Source organism: Pteropus vampyrus, unplaced genomic scaffold (genome assembly GCF_000151845.1).
Source record: "Pteropus vampyrus isolate Shadow unplaced genomic scaffold, Pvam_2.0 Scaffold36, whole genome shotgun sequence".
NCBI classification, from domain to species: Eukaryota; Metazoa; Chordata; class Mammalia; order Chiroptera; family Pteropodidae; genus Pteropus; species Pteropus vampyrus.
Window position 1 is genome coordinate 7,098,524 of NW_011888817.1, and position 25,521 is coordinate 7,124,044.

General features: G+C 44.7%; 2 protein-coding genes, 1 non-coding gene and 2 pseudogenes across 12 annotated transcripts in view; 1 reads left to right on the plus strand and 4 right to left on the minus strand.

Annotated features, from left to right (window-relative positions):
• MECR (mitochondrial trans-2-enoyl-CoA reductase) overlaps positions 1–18,120 on the minus strand; it is a 29,000-nt gene extending 10,880 nt beyond the window's left edge. Inside the window, exons 1-4 of one of the 5 annotated variants that reach the window (XM_011357781.2) lie at positions 17,902–18,036; positions 17,511–17,566; positions 5,518–5,615; positions 4,927–5,058 (exon numbers count right to left, since the gene is read on the minus strand). In XM_011357781.2, coding sequence (XP_011356083.1) covers positions 4,927–5,058; positions 5,518–5,615; positions 17,511–17,566 — 286 coding nt within the window. In that variant the 5' untranslated portion in view covers positions 17,902–18,036. Of the gene's footprint in view, positions 1–4,926; positions 5,059–5,517; positions 5,616–17,361; positions 17,567–17,901 lie in introns of those variants that run through there. The other 4 variants (XM_011357780.2, XM_011357779.2, XM_023529244.1 and 1 more) reach the window with 4 other exon arrangements.
• Positions 8,230–8,347, minus strand: LOC111738239 (annotated as a pseudogene).
• Positions 12,690–12,808, minus strand: LOC111738336 (annotated as a pseudogene).
• LOC111738291 lies at positions 16,250–16,359 on the minus strand. Its single transcript, XR_002779799.1, has one exon. It is a non-coding gene; the product is annotated as a U6 spliceosomal RNA (small nuclear RNA).
• Positions 18,121–24,437: 6,317 nt separating the features above from the next.
• Positions 24,438–25,521, plus strand: part of PTPRU (protein tyrosine phosphatase, receptor type U) — a 78,622-nt gene continuing 77,538 nt past the window's right edge. For 5 of the 6 annotated variants that reach the window (XR_895758.2, XM_011357788.2, XM_011357784.2 and 2 more), the window contains exon 1: positions 24,438–24,637. Coding sequence is in view for 5 of the 6 variants with exons in the window: in XM_011357788.2 (XP_011356090.1) it covers positions 24,565–24,637 (73 nt within the window). In the remaining variant the exon portion in view is untranslated. The remainder of the gene's footprint in view (positions 24,638–25,521) is intronic. The other variant, XM_011357785.2, reaches the window with a different exon arrangement.

Genomic DNA, 25,521 nt, shown 5'->3' on the forward strand with positions numbered 1-25,521 from the left:
ATCTATCTGTCTATCTATCTATCTATCTCTGAAGCCAAATTTTCATGGAATAATATTTACCGTATCTTCTTATTCTTTATTCTATTGTTTGATTTTCACAAAAAAGAAATGCTGTTTGCAACTCACTAGATTGATTTAGCTAACAGGTTACAACATGCAGTCTGCAAAACACAGGGCTTAGGGTCATGGCATGGAGAATGAATTTTATTTTAGTGAATGGGAAGGTTCTAAGTAGTTTTAAGATAAGTCTGATGAGGTCGGATTTATGCTTTAAGACCACACAGTTGCTGTGTGGAAAAGATGGTGAGGTGGTGAGGGGTGGAAATGGGGAGGCCCACTCACGAGGCTTTTGCAGGGGCTGTGATGTGAGATGACAATTGTCTAGACCAGGACATCAGCGGTGGGGATGAAGAGAAAGTGATGGATTTGAGTTATCTTTTGAAGACAGAATCAACAGGGGTCGATGAGCATTGAGGGGCCTTTGTCCATGTAAGCAGGATCCCATAAAAAGCAGAGGCGAAGAGGACAGACGTTAGAATCAGACAGACACTTATTTAAGCGCTGGCTCTGCCATGCATTTGCCAGGTCACCTTAGGAAAACTACTTGAAGCTTTGCTGGCTCAGTGTCTGTGATGTCTCAGGGCCCTTGGCCTATACTTCCAAAGCTCTTGAGTGTGCACTCACTATCCAGTTGCTGAGATTCTAACAGTACCTTGGTACTACGTGGCCCAGATATGGGGAGTAGAGGGCAGCCCAGGCGACTACAAATTGTGCTGCAGGAGGGGAGAAACAATGTGGGCTTTAGGGACCAGGAATTTGAGACAGAAGGCAGGAATACTCTTTATTAAAGGCCGTGTCAATCCCAGAGCATATCTTTGGCTGAGAAAATAAGAGGCTGAAAAACTGAAGGATTCCTTTGGAACCCAGGAGGGCCTTTGCGTTCTCTGGGCTTCACTCAGCCTGGTTTTCAAAGCATCATCATCCTCTTCATAATCATCACCCCCTTCATCTTAGCTAACACTTAATGTACTCTACTCTGGCCAAATGCTTAGTACGGCTTTTATGCATGAAATCAAGTGTGTCTTCTAATTCCCCTAGATGGCACAACAATGAGAACTCGGCCCTTGACATGGGTTTCTGGGACTTGGCAGTCCCTACTCCCCTTCTCGAGAGGACCTGGGTGGGATGGGAGCAGCGCCCACGGTCAGCCCCAAGGGCTTTCATGGCTTTAAAATAGAAATTCTTAGACTTTGCATTTGGAGACACGTGCTTAAAAACTCAGCTCTGCCATCCACTAGTGGTGTGACTTCAAATTCTCACTTCACCTTTTTTGATTTTTACGTTTCCTTGTCTATGAAATGCAAAGAATAACACTCATGTCATAGTGTGAAGATTAAACGCGATGGTATTTGTACAGACTATCACTGTGCCTAGTACTTAGGAGGTGTGTAACACCCCTTCGTTCCCTTTACTGGTTTTAAGTCTCATGCCCTAGCTCTGAGGACTGCTATTTCTCAAGCATGTGCAACTGACCCATAACCATCTCCATCATCAGCAAACATGCAACCAAATTTGGCTCACCAGATTTGGTTTTTGTAAATACATTTTATTGAAACATAGCCATGCTCACTTTTTATGTACTTATAAAAGCAGAGTTGAATAGAGGCAGTATGGCCTGCAAAGTCTAAAATATTTACTAATTCGCCCTTTAAGAAAAAAGTTTGCTGACCCCTAATCTAATGCATACAGAAATTTAGTGTTTGCAAAGATCGCTGCATGTATTCCCTCAGCTGAGCTGCTAACAACAGTTGGTTGAGGTATGTGAAGTTGACTTGGCTCCATTTTAGAGATGAGGAAACTGAGGCTCAAAGTATTTGTGACTTAAACAAGGTCATATAGGGGAGGAGGAAGGAGAACCCACATCTGATTTTCAGGCTAGTGCTCTTTCTTCTGCCCTGTGCTGCCTCATGGGGGTTTTGAATATTTCTTACGACAAAGTCAGTTGGCACATTCTCTGGTCCAGTCTCCCCTGGGACTGGTTGGTTGCATGTGACAAAAAGCTGGCTATGGGCACAGCAACAGCTGGGCACCTCAGTACCATGAAAAATGACGAAGATCTAGCTAGCTGAGGACTTATCTGCTTAATGATTGCCACTTTTATTGAACTGCAGTCTTTACTAGACTGTCATGTCTGTCCACTGCTGTATGTTAGAGCTCAACACATTGCAGATGCTCACTAAATGTTTATTGGATAAACTAAGTTAATTATAGTCCTGGCAATTATCAAGTCCTCATCCTCTGTGACTGGCACCTGGTTTAAAAGACTCACCTTTTCTCCAGAGAGAAATCCTTAGTCTAGCTAATACCACCATCACCACCCATGCAATTATCCATACATCTGGCAGATTTGTCCTTTAGTCTTCTCTCCAAATTTATATACCAAGTCCTGTTATTTTAGATCTTAAATCCACCATCTTCTCTAGTCCTATAGAACTGTCTTGTTCAGACGCTCATCATCTGAAGCCTGAACTGTTTAGCTACCTTCTTACTGGCTTCAGGCCTCCACCCTCTGCCCTTTCAGAGCATTCCTTGCACTGACTGGGCCCCTGACTATGCCTCCAGCCTCATCTTGCTTCTACCCCGTCTCTCCTCTGACTCGGCCACACTGAGCTACCTGAAGTTCTGACAGTGCCATGCCTTCTCCATCGCCAGACCTTTTCACATGCTGCACTTCCTGCCTGGGAAGGCCTTCCTCAACCAGCCCATTGGCTGCACTTCTACTGTCTTCCAGATGAAGTTCAAATATCACTTCTCTGGGAAGCCTTTCCTAATGCTTCCTGAGATAGGAGACTCTTGCCTTTGTGTCCATGCTGTGATTATAGCACTTATTATATTGCATTGTATTAAGTGTTGTTTTTCCATTCTCAGCCAAGAGCATTTTGTAGGCAGAGTCTGTGTCTGACCCATCATGGATGCCCTTCACTCAGCATAGGGGCTGGCCTGAAGCATCAGTCAGTATCCAGTGAATCCTTGCAGCTCTCAATTCACTCCCACAGTTAGGCTCTTTCACTGTCAGGTGGCTATTGGGGAGGGTGAAGCCGTTCTTGGCAGCTTTCCTGATCTCAGAGAAGCGAAGAGCTTCTAGTAGACTTCTGTTACTGTTTTCTTCCTACCTGATACCTTTTTCTTTCTAGGACTACTCCTTCCTAACCTCTGGGTCTATCAACCACAAGGCCTTACCTTCTGTACCACAGGGGTGGCAAGAGACTCAACTAGGCAACTGGAGTGGCCCAACCCCATCTTCCCGGCAATTGGTTCATGGATGGATGGGCAAGGACCCAGGCAGGGTTGGTCAGAGCCCTCTGGGCAATGAATATGGTTATCCTGAACGGATTGCGGAGGATGTGCTCGTTTAGTTGTTCTCAGGATGATGTAAACCTCAGGTTGCTAGTGATCATCTATGCCAGGTATATAGCAGAGTGTGTTAGAATCTCAGCTCTGCCATTTATTGGCTGGGTGACCTCAGGCGAGTTGCTTAATCCTTTATATTTATTGTTGTTTCATCTGCAAAATGGGTATAATAAGAGTATCTATATTTACTTCATGTTGTGGGTATAATAATTGAGTTAATATATGTAAAATACTTAGAACAATTAATATATGTAAAGTACTGATGCAAAGAGAGTGGTCACTAAATATTTGTTTCTGTTACTATATCACTATGTGGGGAGATCTCATCCGAGAACTAGAAAGAACAAGAGAAAGACAGAGCTCTGATAACATTGGGGTTCCTGGATCCAGCTCTGCCTGAAGCTTTCCATTTCTTGTACTTCCCAGTTCCACAAACCCATTAACTTTTTTTGTAAAGCAAGTCTGAGTTGTCTCTCTGTGAGTTATAACCCACAGGGTCCTAACAATAAGGTGTAGCGGGAAAAACAGAGGGAACGAGAATCCAGTGAGCTCTCTTTCAGTTTGCTGTTTAAGTTTGGCCAAGGGCTTCTTTTTAATCACATATCCAAAAGGGATGAATAATGTCTGCCCTGCTTCTCTCTTGTGGCTGCTGTCAAGATCCATTTGTATAATGTTTGTGCCTCTAAAACCATCAAGTGTTAAATAACAAAACTCACCAATGACTCTTCACTACATATAAAAGAAGACCCTAACTCTTAGCTTGGCTTTTGCAGGGCCTCCCCCCATGTGGCCCCACTACCTTTGTGACCTTCCTTCTCACTTATGCAGTCCTCTCCCATGTGCACATCCTCTGCTGAGGCTACTGGATTTTCCACCATTTCCCGAACTCGCCTTTGTGTCTTTGCTCATTTGTTTCCTCCAAAGGAAACAAATGATTTTAGGCTCATTTCCACCTAACAAAATTCATCTATCAGAGTTCTGGTCCAATGAGCCTCTTCCAGGAAATCCTGACCCTTCCCTAAGACTCCCTCCCTCTGTCTCTGTGTCTGTATCTCACTGTCTCTCTGTCTCTCTCACTCACTCACACACACACACATACATACAAACACGTACGTGCACACAGAGTAGCCGGAAGTGCTCTTTGCTTCTTGTGAGCTTGTAGGGCTCCTTTTATTTAAGTTACTGGTTTGGAGATTTCTTTAATAAGATCTTAACCTCTTGGAGGGCAGGGGCTGTCTTTGTTTTGTTCCTCATTGTACGTTACTGCAGGGATTTAGGGATATAGGGATTCAGAGAATTACAGCTTTGATCAACACCAGCCCAAGGAGATGAGAGAGCAGGTGCATCATCCTGAGCAAAAGAAACAGAATCTTTCCTGGAGTAGGTATGTGGACTTAACAGTAAACCCCACATTGCTTAGTTGTTAGTTACACTGAGCCAATTAGCAAATGTTTATGGTAGAGGTAAAATAGGGTCTAAAACAATGAAAGGCTGCGGACACCTGGAGAAACTCACCCAAACCGCTATGTGCTAGAATCACCCAGTCTCCTGGCTTCACCCTAGTCACACTGCTGCCCACTGCGACCACCTGTCCAACGCCTTCGTTTCCTCCAATGGCAGGTAGCTTGGGAAGGAAGCCATAATTCCCTAAGGGAGAAGAGCACAGGGGGTCATCCAATGAAATGTGGGCAGTGAAAGCATGGACTTTGGAGTCAGATCTAAGTCCGACCTGGGTTCTGCCTTAGAGCAGCTGTGTTACTAACCAACCTCTCTGAGTTTCTTTACAAAGAAACTAAGAGGATAATACTCTTCTGTGTTCATGGTTATTAGGACGATTAGATAAGACAGTGCATGAAATGAGCCCAGCATATCCCAGGTACTTCACTGTGGTTGGTTTACTCCCCACTGCAATATTTCTAACTCTTGAAAAGCCTCATAATCCAGAGAGGGGAGGCCAGAGGGGGGCTCACAGTCTGCAGACCGAGCATCTGGAGAACAGCTGTTGCTAATCATAGAGATTTCACACCCACACCTGAAGAGGAATGAAAATGAGGTGACGGCTAAGCAAAAAAGCCAATTAACATAAGCCACAGAAACCAAGGTTACCTTGGATCATATTTATGTCAGATGGATTGATAGGGGCCGCCAGCATCTTCACATGGACATCTGATCCGCCCACAGCAGTTAGCTCCAGGTTCTTCAGTCTAAGCACAAAGCCAAAGAGAGATGTTAATGTCACCCAGGCTAGACAGGGTATCTTTTGCTCAAATCATCTCTCCAAAGTAGGTCAGGCAGCAACATTTTTGAGCTACCACTGTGTGCCCAGGAATTCGGGTTCCGCTAGAAAAGGGTAAGGTGCTGTAAAGAATTAGCACAGGATACAGGTTAACTCTGTCATTAACTGCAAGTAGAAAATCCCTAGTGACCTCTCAACCCCACTGCCCACTCTAGGGCAGAAAAATATTTAAAAACTTCGCTGGCCTGGATTAGCCTTGTATTTTCTAAAACTTGCTTGCTTATCAGAATCACCAGGTATGCTGACTGATACAGATTCTCAGGCCCCAGCTCTGACCTGTGTAACTAGATCTCCAGATAGGGGTACCCCTGGTACTTCTCAGGAACAGGCATAACTGGGAAATCTCAGGCTCCCTGATGGGTTCTCCCCTTATTTGCCTTCTTATAATACACACAGGAAAGAGGAGACATTTCTGTTAGTTGCAGAGGGGGTGAAGGAAGTAGAGAGAGGGCCGTTGTGGTTCAAAAAGAACTCCCTGGGTGACTGTGGTTTACTCCCTGGAGTGATGTCCCTTCCAAATGCGGGCCCTGGTCTGTCAGAAAGGGCACTGGCAAGGATGGAGAGCTGTCTTAGATGTGAAGCCCTACCATGTGACAACTGTGTCACCTTGGGCAAGTTTCTTCCCCACTCTAGGCCTCTGTTTCCCCATCTGTAAATGGGGGTTGGAAGGGGTGGTCTGCACTTGTTCAATCCCAAGAGCCTCTCTCATTTTGAGTCTATATGATAACTCACTTTGCTTGTGGTGGGCCCTAGAAACCATGAGACTAACATCTTTATCCACTGGAACTTTGGTTAATGGGTAAAACCTGCTACAGGCCTTCTCACGGAGGTCCAGTGACAAGGTCCATGTGTGACTTTTGTTCTTTAAAAAAGGAGTCTTTCCAACCAGAAAGCCTGATCAGTGTACTACAGTGGTGGGGCCTCATGACTTTTTATTACCAAATTCCTTTTCTGTCTTTCTCCACACCCCTCAGACTCGTGCTGGCAATGCCTTTCTCTGCCCGAATGTACTTATTAATAATTCTCATTTTTACTTATACTTATTAAGTAATAATTCTCTTTATTTTTACTTACCAAAGGCACAACATTAGGCAACAGTGTCATCGCACTAAACTGATGTAATTCTACCCACTTCCCACAGAAATCTGACCTTTTAATTATACCCGAAGCTCCATTTTGGGCTAAAAGTGTGATTTTCAAGACATCTCTCTACTAATAGTAATAATGGTGGCAGGTTTTTATGAGGTGTTTATTGCACATCAAATCCTGTGTTAAGGGTTTTAAATACATGATCTAAGATGTAACATTCCTGTGGGCAAAGTATTAACATTCCCATTCTAGCAAGTAAGAAATAGAGGCTCCTGGAGATTATGAAATGTATGCAGGGTAAGATAACTGGTCAGTGGCAGGGAGTCTCTACTTTCAAAGTCAGCTCTCTTATTTACTTTTCTCTATATCAGTATCCTGAAATCCGGCTGGGAACCCCGCCGACTGCCTATAATGACCCCTGGGGATTTGGGAACCCCAATCTGGGAATCCCTGTACCAGATCATGACCAAGGTGAGGGAGGCCATGCCTCACCATGATTGAGAAACAAAACAAAACAAAACAAAAAACAAAAAATAGAAACGCTACAGAAAATGGTTAACCAGGAAAAAGTTGATGACCAGGGCAGAGAGAATAAAGGGCTTTTTTTTTTTCTTTTTAGGTAAATATTAAGGAATGTATATTTTTATATATAGCTGGAGGAGGGCGAGTCTTTGTATAATTATTGTTTGAGTGATTGTCAGTGAGGCATTCTGCTAAGTGCTTTCCATACTGGCTTTCTACTATTATTCTGATTTTATACCTGAGGAACAAAGGCACAAAAATGGTAAATAACTTGTTCAAGGCCACCAAAAATAGTAACTGGCTGATCTGATGTGAACCTGGCAATCTGATGCTGGAGAAGCCAGATGGAAAGTGGCTCACCCCAGACCAAGCAGAGGGCAGCAAGGTGAGTACCAGCCAGCAGTGGTGTGTAGGCTTGATCCTTGCTGGGCTGCCATGGGTAGGAGGAAGGGTCAGCAGCTCCCTAGCCTCCCCTGTAGACTAAGCAGGGAGGCATTCTGTGAATGCATGTGTAAGTCTGCATTCCAAAGAAAAATCCTGCTCAGAGTACAAGGACTGTGGACTAGTGGCCTCTTTGTATTATCTGTACTGCTCCTCTCTTGCATTTTGACAGATAATCAGAGTTTTTCTATAAGCCGACAAAGTCCATGCACTTAAGCTAAAGACAATTTTTTTCTCTGCACATTTTCCATATGCTCTTGCCTCAGCTCAGAATTTTTCTATAACTTCTCCATAAAGTGAGAAATTCAGTTTACCCTTTAAGAACTGGCTCAAATTATACTTTCCCTAAGACATCTTTTGTTTTATTTTTATTTTTATTTTTTAGGCGAGGCAACCCTTGGTTGACCTCACAGATTGCAAGGACCTTGTCAGCTTACAATGCCTTATTTTTTCTTTCTTTTTTTTTTTAACGCCTACAGCACCTGGTCTTCCTAGGTGGTCTCCCATCCAAGTACTAACCAGGCCCAACCCTGCTTGCTTCCAAGATCAGATGGGATTGGGCTTGTTCAGGGTAAACTGGTTGTAGACCTCTAAGACATCTTTTGACCTTCCTCTTGGCTCTGAAAAAAAATCGTGTGCTCCATCTTGAGTGTTCCCATTACACAGAAGGGGTGACCAAACCATTTAAGACCATCTTAATTGGGTTCATCACAATGAGGCATGAGTTCACATTCTTTTTCTAAAACTCTTGGGGTGAGATGTACTTCAGAGTGCGGAACCATGTATTATCTATACCCCTCCCCGCCCCATGAGGGCTGGGGAAGTATTCTGTGATCAGACACATTATTTTGCAGCAAAACATATGAATATTCACACTAAGTGGGATGAATAATGGCCACATAGAAACTTCATGTTAGAGATCAGGTTTTGCCTCCAAGACTTATAAAAAAACAAAACGAAACAAAACAAACAAATAAAAAAACAACTGCCAGTTTTCAGAGCTTTTTGGACTTTGGAGTTGAATATGGATCTAGGTCTTTCAGACTCAGTTCAGTGCTCTTTTTACTGATCTTCTAGCTTTGTAGTTAGAATGTGTGGTCTCATGGAGAGCAGAGAACTTTCAGTCTTAGTACAGTGCCTGGGACCAAAACAAAGCTCCATGATTCCTAAAGAAATATGCAAATTATCCAACTTTCTTCTCTAGAGAAAAAATGTGGCATAAAAATGCCAGTCATTTAGGGAACCGGGGTACAGGCTCAAACCATAGGAATTTTGCTATTGAGCTCATACTTGCCCTTCCTGGTTCTGGGCTGTTCAGGAACATGTCCCTGAAGGATGGGTGCAAATAAAAATGGAGATTATCCTTAAAAGAGTCTGGTGTTAGCAAAAACCTATGGCTCTTTTCCTCATAGGAAAGTGCAGATCAAATTTGCAATAAAATTGCACTTCTTAAAAATCTAGACAATCATGGTCAAGATGAGAATATAGGTAGATCTCAGTTCATAGATGAAGAGTAGAGCACGGGTTTGAATCCAGCCTCGGTCAGTTACCAGCTAGATAAACCTCAAAATGCTTGTCTGTGAAGTGTGGATAACACTAGAACCTAGTTCACTGGATTAAATGAGTTAATGTACATAAAGCATTTGCTAGAGTACCTGATACATAGTAGATGCTGAAGAAATGGCAGTTGTTATCCGTGGTAAGACTACCCAAGGAAGCCTTTGAAATAATTAGCTGGCTATACTTCTGAAAGGAATCACTGACTCACTGAAATTAAATTTAATTCAACAAATATTTAATGATTGTCAGATAGGGTTTAAATATGAAAAAAAAAATCTGCTTGGGAGCTCGATGGTGTGGCGACTCACACATGGGGGAAATGCTACCTCAGAGGCAGGCTTGTGGTGCTAACGCTGAGAGTTTAACCAGCCAGAAGAAGAAAGCAAACAGTGAGCAGAGGGCTTTGGAAGAAGCAATACCTTAGTTGAGGCTCAAAGGATAAATGGTTTACTGGGTGGGCTGAGAAAGGATGGGAGGCTTTCCAGTCAGAGGGAATGGCAAAGAATCTGACCTGACAGTAGGCCGGGCAACAGGTGTGGGCTGGATTGGAGCCATGGGAATGGAGAGGATTGGATAACCTAGAGTCTCTTAAATAAGAAGCAGCATTGATGTCACTTGGTGACCAACTCCATGTGGGAGAAGTGGAAAGCCTCTGATGGCTCCTGGGCTTCTGGCTTGGGCAACTGGATGGTGAGATGAAGAAAAAGGAAGAGCGGTTTGGAGTGGGTTGGAAGCTTGAAGCAGGTGGCCTGCAGTCGGGTACAGAGCAGAGGGCGCTGACATACAGAGCTGTGAGTCAGCTGTGTGTAGGTGGAGTCTAGGGTAGTTGGTAAACATATTTTGGATGATGGCTGTACACTTAAATGACAACTAATGCTGACAGTTTCCTAAGCTCTGGGCATCGTGCTTAACATTTTATATATCCGATGCTGTTTAGTCCTTAAAACACCTATCTGGAGGGTGTTATCTTCCTAATTTACAGATGGGAAACTGAAGCTCAGAGAAGTTAACTTGCCCAAGGTTAAATTGTTACTAAGTGGCAAGACTTGACCTGAAACTTGACTCTGAAGCTGAGACTATTGAACACCAAGCCAGCATTCCTCAGCTCTTTGTGGAATTCTTGTCCTGAGAAATACTATTAGGTATTCCCTGGGGTCCAACACATTTGGCAATGCTGCCCACTAAACCCCCTTTATAAGATTCAGACTGCACATTAGAGTCATAAAGAAATCCATGTGGCTTTGTGCGACCCAGAGCTTACAGAGTTAACCTGGCTGGGAACAGTTTTCACAGCACACCAGGTAACTGCCTGTCCCCAGACAACAGCTTGAGGGGAGCTGCACTAGGCTATGACCTGCTCCCAGTTCTCTCCTCTTTGTCTTCTGGGTGGCCTAGCTTTCCAGTACTAGTTGAAATTCACAGAAGTGGGACGGAAGGAGAGTGGGGCAGGGACGAGGGTCTAGGAGATGGAAAGTTGAAGCTGCAAACACAGGTGGGTGAGGGCGGCAGGCAGGCCTGACACATGCTGCTCTCCTGGGGGGAGGTGTGTTGGTCCAGCTGCGTCTCACAAGGGAGACCAGCCCCAGCCTGCCCCGTGGAATGCCATCGATACCACAGACACTGCTGTTCCTGCAGAGTTCTAACAGCGTCGTCAAGGATACCATTCTGCAGAGACAGGAAGGAAAACGGACGAGTCTAAATTCCAGGAGTTGGACCTCTGGTGTAATGATAGCGATTTCTTCCCTTTTTTTTTTTAAACTCACCAAAGGAACTGGTATTTGTGTTGTGGAGCACAAATGAGGCACCTAAACACAACCTGGCTAGATCTCAAGCTGCTTTCCCAGGATGGTCAAGGCCTTCCCCTGTCTGTGTAATGGCGCCATGCAATTCAGAGGGATGCCACTATCTCCACTCAATAGATCCCAGGCTGGATAAGGTCACAATGGCTCCTTTGAGGCTGCGGCTGCACACCTGTGATGCCATATGAACTACAAGGGAGAAAAAAGCAGGCAGAAGAAAGAGCCTTTTGAGACAGGGAAAAAGAGGCCAGTACTCTGGGGACTGGCTCAGCTCTATTTGCTATGTAAAGCGGGCACTAGCCAGCGCTGCTAAGATATCTTTCCCGCCTTCTGTATTTAATTAGCAACCATTTGTACTTATCTTGCATCTTCCACTCAGTCACCTCAAACTGGTCAATACCATTTTGAGCAGGAGAGAGACAGTCACGGTCCACAGAAACTTTCTCATCTGCTCATTACAGAGCCGAAAATGTGTGACCCATCATAGGGCATTGGGTGAAGATAACCGATATCTCATGTGGCTCTCCCTAGTCTGTCTGCAACCCCCAGGGTCACAAACAAGCTGCCTTCTGTGACTTCGTGAATTGCCTGGTGTGCTGTGTACACTGTTCTGAGATTCGATTGATAATTAATAAGCAAGGCACAATTGGGAAATTGTAAAGGAACGAAGTTCTTCAGCTCAGAGCTTTTAACAGCTTGCTCCAACATCCACAGCAGGGGATGTTGATGGCTTCAGTTCGTGGGGTTCTAAGGAAGTCCTGGGCCCTTCAAAGCTCTTCTGTTCCATGTCCCTTGGTGTGCTAGGTGCACCCACTGCCTTTCTGAGCCTCTTCTGGCTTCCCTGCCTCAAAGTAATCTTGCCCTCCTATCACCCAGGACTTTTTGCACAATCATTTTCAATGGAAGGGAATCAAGAGACTTATGGCAACTTCTGGAAATGTCTATGCAGGGTTGGTAAAGATACCTTCTTCCTACCTTCTCTCAATCCCCTACTTTCCCTCAATTTAGATTACCAGAAAGCTTGCAAGCCCCATAATATTCTACATTTGCTGACATATTTGCTTGAAGGGAGCCGCAGTCTCTGTTGCTTAGTTTGCTGAGGCCTAACTCTCCTTGTTACTCCAGAAAGTGAGACTGGACCACAGCAGGAGGCAGACTCCCTGCCTTCAGTTACTTTTGTCTCTTTGACAGGTATGAAGATGACCATGTAGCCCCTGCCTGGCCAGCTGCTGATTATGTAACCAACCAAGAGCAAAGGGGCCCTTAGTGAGATTTTGTGCCCAGGACCCCAGATTTCTAGCCACAGCATAACTCCTTGGAGGCTGCTAGAACAACCACTGGCAAGTAGGCTGTCCAGTGCTTCCTTTGGTTTCATAGACTTGTCGGAGCTGGACAATTGTTGGATCAAAGAAGATTCATGTTTCATAGCAATTTCCCCGGCTACAGTATTGAGAAAAAACTCTTGAGGCCTCACCTTGTCTTGGCAGGAAAAAATGTTGTTTGGGGAGAATGGGGTGAAGAGGTGTGTAGGTTTTTAATTTTTTTAAATTAAAAAAAATATATATTTTAAACGCCTACAGCACCTGGTATTCCAAGGTGGTCTCCCATTCAAGTACTAACCAGGCCTAACCCTGCTTAGCTTCCGGGATCAGACGAGATTGGGCATGTTCAGGGTGGCATGGCTGTAGACAAAGGTTTTGAGGTACAGAGAAAAGGGAGCTATGAAGGTTTGTCTCTGGCACAGAAGACCGGGGTGGGGGGACAGCATGAATGTTTCTATTTACCAGTGCTGACCTTGGTCACCCCTCCCTTATCAAAGAATAACTAAAATCAATGGAGACTGGAGTGATTTCCTCACTGTAATAGTCAGTTGGGACTAGAACCCAGGTTAGTCCCCAGTGACATATCCTGAGCCACAGACTAACCTCGTGTCATCTTTGCTTTTCCTTCTCTGAAATGAAGACCCTCCTACCCCATCCAGGGTGGGAAAAGCCTGGAACCATACCAGAGAACTGCAGGAGCCACTAGGAGAGGGCCAGACAACCATAATAGCTTGGAATTGCACTGGGTGGTGGCATTCCTCCCAGACACTCTGGACTTAGAGGGACAACCCTGTCTATTGTTTCAACTGCAGTTCCTTGGAGGTATGCCTGCCAAGTTCCACCCTCAGAGGCAAGAATGAAGAAACTAGGGTGAAAGAGCTTGGCCATGAACCGCACAGCCTAGTATAATGTCCAGAGGGAAGGTCATGTGCAAGTGTTACGGAATGTGGATTCTGGCTCGAGTTTGAGTCCTGTGACCTCAGGCTAGTCTCAGAAGATATCTTAAATAACAAATATTAAGTAGGCACTTAATATCTGTTAATCAGACACACAATTTTATTTTCCCTCTGGGTTTTTGCACATGCAAGTTCTTCTGCTTGGAACATTTCTATTCTTTCTCTCCTCATACACTGCCCACCTGATATTTTGGGGACTAAACTTAGACTTCAGGCCTTCATAGGAGGCATTCTCTTCCACCCCAAGGAGGTTAGGTACCCTTTTTCTGGATGTCTTTAGCACTTTGATCATATTCTGTCACTTAACCCACTGGACTACAGTGACCTGTCTCCTGGCCCAGAGTGTGAATTCCCCGAAGGCAAAGACCACAGATTATTTGTTTCTGATTCCTCTGTGCCTAGCACTTAGTAGGCACTCAAAGAATAAATGCTGGCTAACTTACTAAATCAATGAATTCTGTTCCCTCCTCTTTCATTTGTTGACAACAATAAAGAGCGGCAAGAGACAAGATGAACAAATAAAATCTCAGTTTTCAACACAGTGCCAAACAGAATGCTAATTTTTTTTTTTCAAAGTACTAAAATTCTAGTTTAAAACCAAGTCACCAGCATCAAGTTTTGGTTTTAAACACGGACATCAACTGTAAAAAGAAATCCCCTGAGAATAAACAGTGCCCTGCAGTGAGAACTCACTACCTACACAGCTTGGCTCCCCACCACATGCTCCCTCAAATTCCATCTGGCTAAGAGAATGGGTATGTGTCCAAGGACTTCACAGCTTCATTTCATTTCATGTTAGAAGCAGTCAGGTGAGAAAGCCATGATGACCAGGATGCTCTTTTATGAAAACTTCAGGATCCTGAAAAGGGGAGATGGAGAACAGTATTCTTACCATCTTCCCCAGGGTGGGGCTGCCCTTCCTATGAAGAGTAGAGACTTGGAGTCACTTGAACGACCTATAATCTCACCTTCTCTTCTGACCTATCTTATTCCTAGTTTTATCCTCTTCCTCATTCTCGAAAAATATTTGGGACGATTATCATTATTTATTTAGGTCTATGTCTATATCAAGGACTTTTAATAAAGGGACATCCTAGTTGTGTGATCTTGGACAAATGACTTTCAAGCTTCTTGAGCCTCGGTTCCCTTGTCTATAAGATGGGTATATCCATGACCAAACTGGGTTATTGTGAGTTTTAAATTCCATAACATATTTGGAGAACTTAGCCCAATGCCTGCCACACAGTATATCACAAATGAAAGCTGCTTTTACCACAAGACCCAGAGAATGCAAAATTCTGAAAGGGGACTTTCAGGAACAAAAGGAAAGAGAAAAACATTGGAGTAACTAGGAATTATTTGACAGAGAATTTGGAACTCTGCACAAGGGGCAATGGCCATGGGAACTTCTGAAATTTCTAGAATGTTTGTCACTCTCCCATGTTGTCATTTTCTCCTGTACATTCTTACTTTATTTAGAACAGCAGTTCAACTTTTTAAATGCAGAAGGAACGTGTATATAGGCGAGTCCATTTTGGGGGGAAAAGAAACTCTAAGAGACGAGGGAAAAGGCTTAGTAGAGGAGGGAACAGCTAGAATGTTTGGGGGCCAACAGGCCTGAAGAGAGGGACACTCAAAATGTTGACATGAGAACAGAAGATCCCTGGAGGCTTTGTTCTGAGAAGTTCCCCAAACCCTCAGACCTGAGCAGACTATTCCTCGTCCCCTCCCTGCTGTTCCCAGAACTCTGGCCCACAGTGCCAGCATCATAAATCACTCCAGTTTGGGGAATGCTCTACTTGAATTCTGGGTAGTTCCATGACCCTACGTGCTGTAACCTGACCTATGTACCTAGTTACGAGGATGTTTAAAGGATTCTTTCTGTGACACTGTGGTTACTCTAAGTCTCCTAAGACATGACTACAAAGAAGAGAATCCCAGTCTCTGGCCTCAGTCCATACATGAACAAACCTGAATCTGAGTCAGAAGGGAAAACTGCAATTCTGGAGCAAAGGGAGAAGACTGTCTGCCTGACAGTCCATATCCACGGAGCAATGGTTTTTAACCCTGGTCTGGGCATCAGTTTTTAAACTCATTTGGAGAGTTTAAAAAAATTCAGATTTCAGGGCCATCCTAGACCTACTATGTGTTTTAGAGAGTGGTGCTTGGGAATATGTAGTTTCTAAAAGTGCCATAAGTGACTGAGGTGTGTAGTCCAGGTTGAATACAACGCTTCATGAAAGTATCTGAACTGTTTTGAACTGGGAAATTACTAGGGTTCCACATAAGGAGAACAAGACAGATGTCTTTCCTCCCTAAGTGGCACTTGTAACCAGTCTGTTCCAGTTTCCCTGGTCTCCAAGAGGAGGTGATCAGGAGGCAAATGCACTCAATTGCCTAAGCTTCCCAGACCTTGCCTCAGGGTCCCTGAACATCGGAGACACCTTCCTCATCACCACAGAACTCAATAAAAGGTGCACTTCTTACTGAAGTCAGATACAGATTTAGTAACATTTTGGAGCACCTGGTTTGTGGCAGGTTCTGCACCAGACACCTAAATCACAAGCCTGTGAAGAGGCACTACATAGTTCTTGTCTGGGCTGCACTCCTGGAAAAGAAGTGTTCATCAGAGCTTTACCAGCTCATTGTAGCAAGTCCTCCGGTGATTTATTACTTATGAGCAACATACAATTTGGGGCTTATTGACTGATGAGTCTTCTCAAAATTCTTTTAGTTTCAATGTTCTAATGGTGAGTGTGGCTAGGCTGAGCGCAAGACCTTGACTTTATCTGAGGTTTATCCCCTTGGGCTGTCAAAACATCCAGCTTGTCTTTTTTTTTTTTTTTTTTACGTGAAAATATGGAATGCTTCATGAATTTGTGTGCCATCCTTGTGCAGGGACCATGCTAATCTTCTTCGTATTATTCCAATTTAATATATGTGCTACCTACCGAAGCAAGCACTCTAGCTTGTACTTTAATCATGAAAATAATTCCGTTTGCCTATCCTCTGGAAAATAATCAAACTATTTGCTGGGAATCAAAGAGTTGTAAACAAGGGACTGCAGGAGAGTATGCAGATATTTTTGGTGGAGAGCATTAGATTGATCTCAGCTGATAGGCACTATGAGGTATGACTGTTATTGTCTTAATTTTATTTTATTATTTATTATTTTTATTTTTTTAAATTACTTATTCTTATGGTGACATTGGTTAACAAAATCCAGTAAGCTATTGTCTTAATTTTAAAGATGATGAAACCAAGGTTAAAAGATCCTCAGTGGCTTGCCGAACACACACACAGCTAAGACAGGAAGGGCAAGGATTTGACACCAGGTCTTCTGATTTCCAGACCCATGCTTTCAACTTAGCTTCACTTCAGTGTCCCCACTAGCCCTTTTGATGGCTATACAGGCGTACCTTGGAGATATTGCGGGTTCAGTTCCAGACCACCTCAATTAAGTGAGTATAGCAATAAAGCGAGTCATAATCTTTTTGCTAATATAGGGTCTTGCCTTCAATTTGTAAAATACTCAACATCTGTAAAGCGTGATAAAGCAAAGAGCAATAAAAACGAGGTATGTCTGTAGTTACTTACGTGCAGATTTATAATAGTTGACAATTCACATACTGTTTTTATCAGCCACATGCAAAAATCATTAAGATATAACAGAATTTTAGGAGGACATAATTATAAAAGTAATGAGGGCTCAGAGGGCTTGAGTGACTTGTTCAAGATAAAACAGCTAAGAGGCTGAGTCTGTACTCGACCATAGGTCTCTATTGGCTTCAAAACAGGAGCGCTTTTTAACTAATTAAAGGCACATAAACAGCACAGTGGAGAGGAAATTACATGAGAACAGGAATCAGAAGACATGGATTCCCATCCCCGTTCCAATCTTTACTGGCTATAGCACTTCAGACAAGTCCCTTGTCCTTTGTGAAATGGAAACGATGATCTCTGACCTACTTTACTGAGACGGGAAGATCCAAATGGATGCAAAAGTATTCTGAAATCCACTCCTCCACATCACCCCATAATAGAAGGTACGACCTCAGGCAGATCAGTCAGTCAGACCTGGATTCTGGATTCAAATTCTGACTCCGCCACTTACTGGCTGTGTGACTCTGGGCAAGCAATTTCACCTCTCTGATGCCTCAGTTTTCTCATCTGCAAAATAAGGCTAAATCAAGTCCGTATCCCCAAAGGTTATGACGATTAAATGAATGCACCCATTTACACAGGGACTGTCTTGACACAGTAGTCCATCAAAAAACGCCTGTCACTATTACCGTTATAATTGTGCCTCTCAGGTCTTCAATTTCTTGGAAGTACGTACTTTCTGAGTTACCAAACGTGCCCTGGGCTTCAGTTTCGCTTCCATTATTCTCTGCCTTCTTCCTCGGACCCGGTCCCTTCCTTCCCAGTCCCCCTTCTCCACAGCCCGCCTTAAACTTTTCAGGAACCCCAGACCCCCTTTGCCCCGTTTCGGCGCCGTCTCTTACTCGATGGCCTTGGTTGGGTGCCCGTGGTGCTCGTAGACCAGCGCCTGGACCTGGGAAGGCTCGGCAGAAGCGGAGTAGGAGGCGGCCGCAGGCGAGCAGCGGCCCGCAGAGAGCAGCAGCCCCGGCCGCAGCCGGGCCGCGGTTCGCGACCAGCGCAGCGCGCAGCAGACCCACATGCTCGCTTCAGTCAACTCAGTGCGGGACGCCGGGGATACGTCATCACCCCGCGACCGCGCGCCTGAGGCCCGCCTCCCGCTCCGCCGCGTGACCAAGCCCCTTGCTCCTTCTAAAGGGAGCGCGATAAAGGAATTCCCCTTCCTCTGCTGCCCGCGCGGTGGCGCCTGGTGAGACTACGCGGGGAGCCAGTGATGAGCGGTGAAGGGCTGTGCGGGAGTCGAGATTTCCAGCTCGCCGAAGTTGATCTAACAAGGAGAGTCTGAGACTGACCTAAAGCTTTGTCTACGGTCTGCAATTTGGTGTTTGATTTGGGGGAAGACGTGCCTCGGTTTCGCCTTCCTACCGTTTATTGAGGCATTTAGGCCCTTTAAAGCAATGCCTCATTTAATCCCCACTTTCTTCTAATAGTATAGTGAGACAGAGCGTACTTTCCTCCACTGAGTAGAGTACGTGTAAACTGATGTGGAGGCTAGAGTACTGGGTTTAGAGTTAGAAGATTTAGGTTCACATCCCATCCCAGCTTCCTTGCTTGGCCACCTTGAGAAAGTGACTGAAACTTGGAGTCTGTTTTCTCATCGGTACAAAGTGGGAGAATATACCTCCTTCAGGACTGTTGTGAGGACTGCGTAGAACAACGGAATAATGTTATTGTGGACGCGAGAGCATCTTGTAAAATGCTAAGTGTGTTCAGATACAGGGAAGGGATCATAAGGAGGGCCTCCTCCCCAAATGATCACAGGGTAGAAGGGGATTAAGTGGGATGAAGTACTTTGTAAAAAGATGTAGCCCAGTAAAGACACTAGATCATATTTTTGGTGGCGTGAAGACATGAGCATAACTAAAACGCCAGATGAATGTTATAGCATGACAGAGGGCACTGGAATCAAGGAGAGAGGCACTCTGGAATGGGGGTGGGATAGGGACTCTTAGAGGAGGTGCTGTTGGAGCCAGTCCTGTGACTCAAAATCTCCAATATGCATAAAACCCATCTCAGACTGAAGTTCCATCTCAGACCTACTGAATTAGAACCTTGGGGAGGGGTCCTAGAATGTATATTTCTTACAAGCTCTCAAGAACATTGTGATGCAGGTGGCCCAGGGAACAGGCTTTGAGAAACACGGAGCCAGAGCTTCCAAGGATAAAGAAGTTTCTTTCTCTGGGTTTTATTGACCCAAAGCTTGCCAGCTTAGAACCTTTCCTCTGAGGAAGAGAAGAAAGCAAAGTGCTGTGATGAAGGATCAGGGGCTTAATTCTGGCAAATCTAGACTTGAATCCTGGCTCTGTCACTTTCCAGCCATTTGGTTTGGACAAGTCACTTGGTCTCTCTGGGTCTCCATTTCCTTATCCTCAAAAATAAGGGAAATAATAATGTCTGTTTCAAGGCTGTGAGGATCAAGTGAAATATTTACTTCACTTGAAGCACTTAGCACAAGAATGCTTGGCACATGAAAGCATTTGATGAATATTATTAGGGGGTTATTGTGAAGATTAAATGAGAAATATCACATGAAAAAACCCAGACCAGGGTCTGGCTCATAGTATGTGCTCAGAAAGTTTTTGTTTTTATTGTAGAGAAAGTTGGTGTTCCATGGTGGGAGAAAGACTTAGTCCCACACTGGCTGGGTGTATCCTCCTGAGCACGCGTGCACCTGCGCACGCACGCGCGCGCACACACACACACACACACACACACTACCCAGTCCTGCTTATTTTCTATTTTCATGGTGACACAAACACAGGTCAACTTCTGTCGGAAGACATCCTAGGTGACATTGAGCTGTTGACCTTGTCTTCTCTACAAATATCTATGTTATCTTCTCTGAGGTCCCTGGGTAGCCAGGCCAGGGTACTTAGAAAATCACCCAGTAGGTCTTCCTCCTTGGGCCTGGACTTAGTCCCCCATTCATCCCGATAGCCCTCACTTTTGTTCTAGGCCATCAGCTGTTATTTAAACTGTGTCGACAGCCTTCTTCCTAACTGAGATCCCCTCCTTTCTTTCTCTCTCCCCAATTCCTTCTTTTTCAGGCCTCCGGAATGACTTTTTTCCTAACGGAAAGACCAGATTTGTCTTTCCCTGGCTTGAAGTCCTTCTGTGATTCTCCAATATTTAGGGAGAACCAGAAGCTACAGTTCTTTGTACAACACCATGAACAATTGATATATTAAACTTAAAATTGTAAGCAAAACTATGATTCTATACTAATTCTATCCTTCACTCATACTCGTGACATGTACTAAAGTTTTCAGAAAAATGTGTGGAGGAGAGACACCTTAAAACAAAAAAATTATATATTTATTGTAATTAATTTTTCATCTTGCAAATTAGAAAACTATGATAATGGTCTTAATTCAATGGCAAACCCCCTCAACTTGAGGAACTCTTGGGTCCCCCTCGGGCAAGTTTGAGGTCACTGATGTAGGAGTTCAAGTCCAATGTCCTGAACTTGTATTCAGGACTTTTGCACTCTGACTCCCACACTGTCTTTATCTCCTGCTATTGGACCATGCATAGCTTATAATCCAACTGCACCGGAAACCCACCTTTCCCAATACTTCCATATCCTGTGCCTTTATTCAGTCTGCTCCTTCTGCCTAAAATGCTCTTCTTAGTCTTGCCTATCTGGGAAACTCCAGGTTCAGATATAATTTTTTTGATGTTGTTTTCCAATCCTTCAGGCTGAGTTAGCCCCTGGTGCCTTTGTTTTTTTCTGGACTGGTGTTATGGCCTTTAGGACTCAGTCTCTTATTTATTTATGTGCCCGTTTCCCGCTCCAGGCAAGAGTAGAACCATGTTTGGTGTATCTCCATGATGCTGGCACCCGACGTGGGGCCTGACACAGGGTAGGTGTCATAAATATTCCATGAGTTGAAAGTAATTGAATTTCCTCATGGCTTGGTCCTGTTTGTGGTGCTGTCTCCTTTTTCTTAGATCTGGGTCATTCCAAACCAGGACTTTCCTTCTCTCTTCCCTCTTTTCTTTAAGATTATAGAAGTTTGTAGTCTTTTTCAAGTGAAGCAGAATGTTCTCTTTTCATCTGTCCACCTGTTCATTATATTCTTTCTCCCTTCATCAGTCTCTGCTCCATAGACTTCCCCTGCACAAAGAATGGAAGGGCATGGAATCGGTCAGGTCTAGGTTTGAGTCCTGGACCCACCACTTACTAGCCTTGTGACCTTCAGCAAGTGCCTTATGCTCTCTGAACCTTGGTTTCCACATCCAAAAAATATGGAATCAATGGTAAAACCCTGTCACGAGGCTCCTGCAAGAGTCTTCTGCAAACGTCTTCTGCAAACAGCAGCATTTTGGATTTTGCTGTTCACCAGATTTCTCTCCTTGAGTTTCTTTTCTGGGTGGTCCTTTCTGTCTCTTCTCTGCTCAGCATCTGTCGACCTCCATTTCTTCCCCATCACCTTCGGTCTTTCTGTTTAATTCTCTGCCTCTGGTTCCTGCCTGCTATCTTTTCAGTCCCTTCTTGGCTCAGCCTGGAACTCATCAGTGCTCACAAAAGAGAAGACCTAGAACCCAGGAGCCTTCAGCCCTGCCTCTTCCAGACCCAGGACAACCTCAGTTATGCCAGCCTCAATATAGAGCCAGCTGGGGGAGGAGGCAGTGCACAGAGAAGGCCTAGATACACCTTGAATTCATAGGCTCTGTCCAATGCCACTGCTCATTAGTTAGACCCATTTGCTCATTGGTCTATACCTTCACAGCCTGTTCTCCATTTGGCTGCTTGAGGAACATTTTTTTTTTTTTAAATGAAAGAACAGAACCTTTTATTCTTCTGCTTAATGCTTCAGTGGCTTCCCACCACTCTTAGGATTTAACCCCAAATCTCATGGCTTCTTGTGTGACCTGCAAATCTTGCCAACCTCTCTATCTGCATTTGGCTCTTCTTTCCTCCCCACCCACTTCATTCCATCCACCTTGGCCTCGCTGCTCCTCAGACACATTGGCTCCTGCCTTTGCATGGTCTATCTTCTCTGTCTACAGTGTTCTTCCCAAGTGATTGCATGAGGCTAGCTCCTTCTCATGCTTCAGGTGTCAGCTCAAATGTCACCATATCGCTTCCTCAGAGAATTGCTCTCAGATCACCTTAACTAAAGTAGACCCCCCACCTCCAAATATTTATCATAACACTCCATTTCCTTTAGAATACACATCTCAGATTATCATGATATATTTATCTGCACATTTGCTATGAGTCTCTTCCACTAAAATGTAAGCTTCATGAAGGCAAGGCCAATGTCTATATTCTTTCATTCATTCATTCATTCATTCATTCATCCATCCATCCATTCAATATTTATCGAGCACTAACTACATACCAGATACCAAGCACGGGGATACAAGACAGAGTACTTGCCCTTAGGGAGCTCATGTTCTAGAGGTGGAGACAAATAATGAATACATCATACAGTATATGCTCTATTTAAAACTGCCAGAATCTCCCTCCTTCACTCTTTCTCACCCCCATTTTTCTGGTATATCACTGTCTCATGTACCAGAGACAGTGGTTGATCACTGTTTCATAGACCAGAGAATTTGCTTTTTTTGATTGTTTATTGCTCTTGATTTACCACTGAAATGTAAGCTCTGTGAGGGTAGGGATTTTGTCTGTTATATATTTCCAGTTTGGCTTATAGTAATTGTTGTATAGTAAAAGTTTCCAGTATTAGTTGATTTGTTCCAGGTGGAAGGCAGGTCTCAGCCTCAATTCAATTCAAGCCAGAAGACCTTGATTCAAATTTTGGTGCTGCAGCATAGTAATACGTAACTTTGGAAAAGTCACTCCTTTCTCTCTATCTCGATTTTCATAACTTTGTAATGGGAAAAATAATGGTGAGTATTAAATGACTTCATGTGGGTTAAGCACATAGAAGGTGTCTGGTCTTACCTAGTAATGGATAACTCGTTTGTGGTTATCATACAAGGGTTTATAAGGATAGAGGCCCAAATAATACTTAACCTGTGTAGCCAGAGGGTACACTAGAACCACTGTGAGTTAGTGAGGGAGACAGACTTCATGGCATGAAAAAGAAGAACTTTCTAAAAGTTCATCATTGCAAGGGGACGTAGGTGAATCCACTATCATAGTCAAAGACTTTAACACCTTTCTGTCAGAAATGAATACTTCCAGCAGGCAGAAAATCAGCAAAGACACAGTTGAGCTCTATAACATCGTCAATCCACTGGATATAATGGACATTGATAGAGTACTTCACCCAACAACAGCAGAGCACACATTCTTCTCAAGCTCACTTGGGATAGTCAACAGGATAGAATGCATTCTGGGCCATAAAGCGCAGCTTAACAAATTCAGAAGAACAGAATTCATACTCTCATTGCTCTTAGAAATCAATTAAATTAGAAATCAATAACAAAAAGGTAGCTGGAAAATCCCCCAAAACTTGGAGATTAAATAACACGCTTTGAAATGACACATAGGGCAAAGAAGAAGTCTCAAGAGAAATTTAAAAATATTTTGAACTAAGTGAAAATGAAATGAAATGAAAACACAACTTATCAAAATTTGTGGGATGCAGCAAAAACAGTGCTTACAGGGGAATTTGTAGCACTGAATGGATGTAGGAGAAAGGAAAAAAGATCTAAAATTAACCATCTAAGCTTCTGCTTTAGGAAACTAGAAAAAGAAGTGCAAATTAAATCCAAAGGAAGCAGAAGAAAAATAATAAAAATTAGAGCAGAAATCAGTCAAATGGAAAATGGGAAATCAATAGAGAAAAATCAACCCAAGCAAAAGCTGGTTCTTGGAAAAGATCAATAAATCAATAAGTCTCTAGGCAGGCCAACTAAGAAAAGAAGAGAGATACAAATTGCTAATATCAGAAATGAAAGGGAGGGGCATCACTACAGATCCCATGGACATTAAAACAATAAGAAAGGAATACTATGATCAGCTCTAAAAGTTATCATTTCCAAAGACCCAACCACCCGCTCTTAGTAGGTGATGAGCATTCTGTCCTTGGAGATATGTATTAATGTGCATTTGGAGTCGCCAAGGTAGAGGAAATACAAGCATCAAATGGGGCAGAGAGGCTGAGTGTCTTTGAGTCTGTTCTTGAGGGCTAGATATGAGCAGTAAGCGTGCTCACTCGACTGAGAATGTCGGTGACAGATCAGTGCAGAGGCGAGGGGAGGGGGTCCAAGCCTAGCCTGGGACCCGGGGCGGGGTGGTGGGGAGGAGGGAGGGTGCAGGGTGCAGGAGTGGGGGATGGGAGCGTCTGGGCAGCGGGAAACCGGATCCGGCAGCAGCACGTGCGGCTGCCAGTAGGGGGCACAGCAAGACCACGGACCGCGCAATCGGGTCTGACGTCAGCGCCCCGCTTGCTTGGGCTCCCGCTCTGGACTCGGCGCCAGTCCCGCTCCGCGCCGCGCTGCTTAGCTCCGGCTCTGGCTCGCCTTGGGCTCGGCTCGCGCTCCAGCGGCGGCCCCCGCGCCGGGCCCGGGGCAAGCGGCGGCGCACCATGGCCCGCGCCCAGGCTCTCGTCCTGGCGCTCACCTTCCAGCTCTGCGCTCCTGAGACCGAGACTCCGGCAGGTAAGCGCGTGTCGGTCGGACGAATCTTGCCCCGCGGAGTCCCCGGGCCCGTGGCGTAGCTGGGAAGAAAGTGTGAGTGTTGGGTGACCCGGCGTTACGAGCCTGCTCTCTGCGTGTGTCTGAGTGTTGGATGTGCGATCCTGTGCTCAGGGTGTTCTGTGTCTGCGAATGTCGTGTGTCCATGAGTTGTGTGTTCAAGAAAAGGTGGTGCGTGTGTTGTGTGTCCACAAGTACATTTGGGTGAATGTTGTGTGCATCGAGTCATTATATATGTGAGCTGAGAGTCTGTGTGTGTGTCAGTGTGTAGTGTTTGTGTGGCCAAGTAGATTGTGTGTCTGTTGTGTGTACATCTGAGTTTGGTTGTGTGGGCTGGAGTTTTATCTGCTATGTGTTGCATTTGTTTGCATTTTGTGTGCCGTAGCATAGAGTGCTGTTTGTTGTGTGTTTGAGAATGTGTTGTGTGTTTGTGTTATGTGTGTGGCCGGGAGTGCTCTGTGGATTCTGCCCGCGTGTGGATCAGGGAACGCGTGTGTGGTGTGTATGCTTGTGAGATCTGTGTACGTGTGTGAAGGCGTGGGAACGGGTCTGGAACGTGTGTGTCTGTGCGCTGTGTGCGCGATGTGTACGTGTGGGAGTGTCTGGGGTTGGTGGTGTGCGCCGCCGGGGGCTGTGTGGGTCCGAGTGAATGCCAAGTGTGTCGGGAATGCGTGTGTAGGAGCGTGTCTGGAGCGGATGTGAGTGTGTGTGTCCGTGCGTGCTGGCTGCGTGTCCAGGAATGTGGCGAGTGTGCTGTGCGCCTGGGCCGTGGCTGAGTGTGTGCCCGGGGCCCGGGGCCGCCCGAGGGGGCGGTGGCAGGATATATGTGTGTGTGTGTGTGTGTGTGT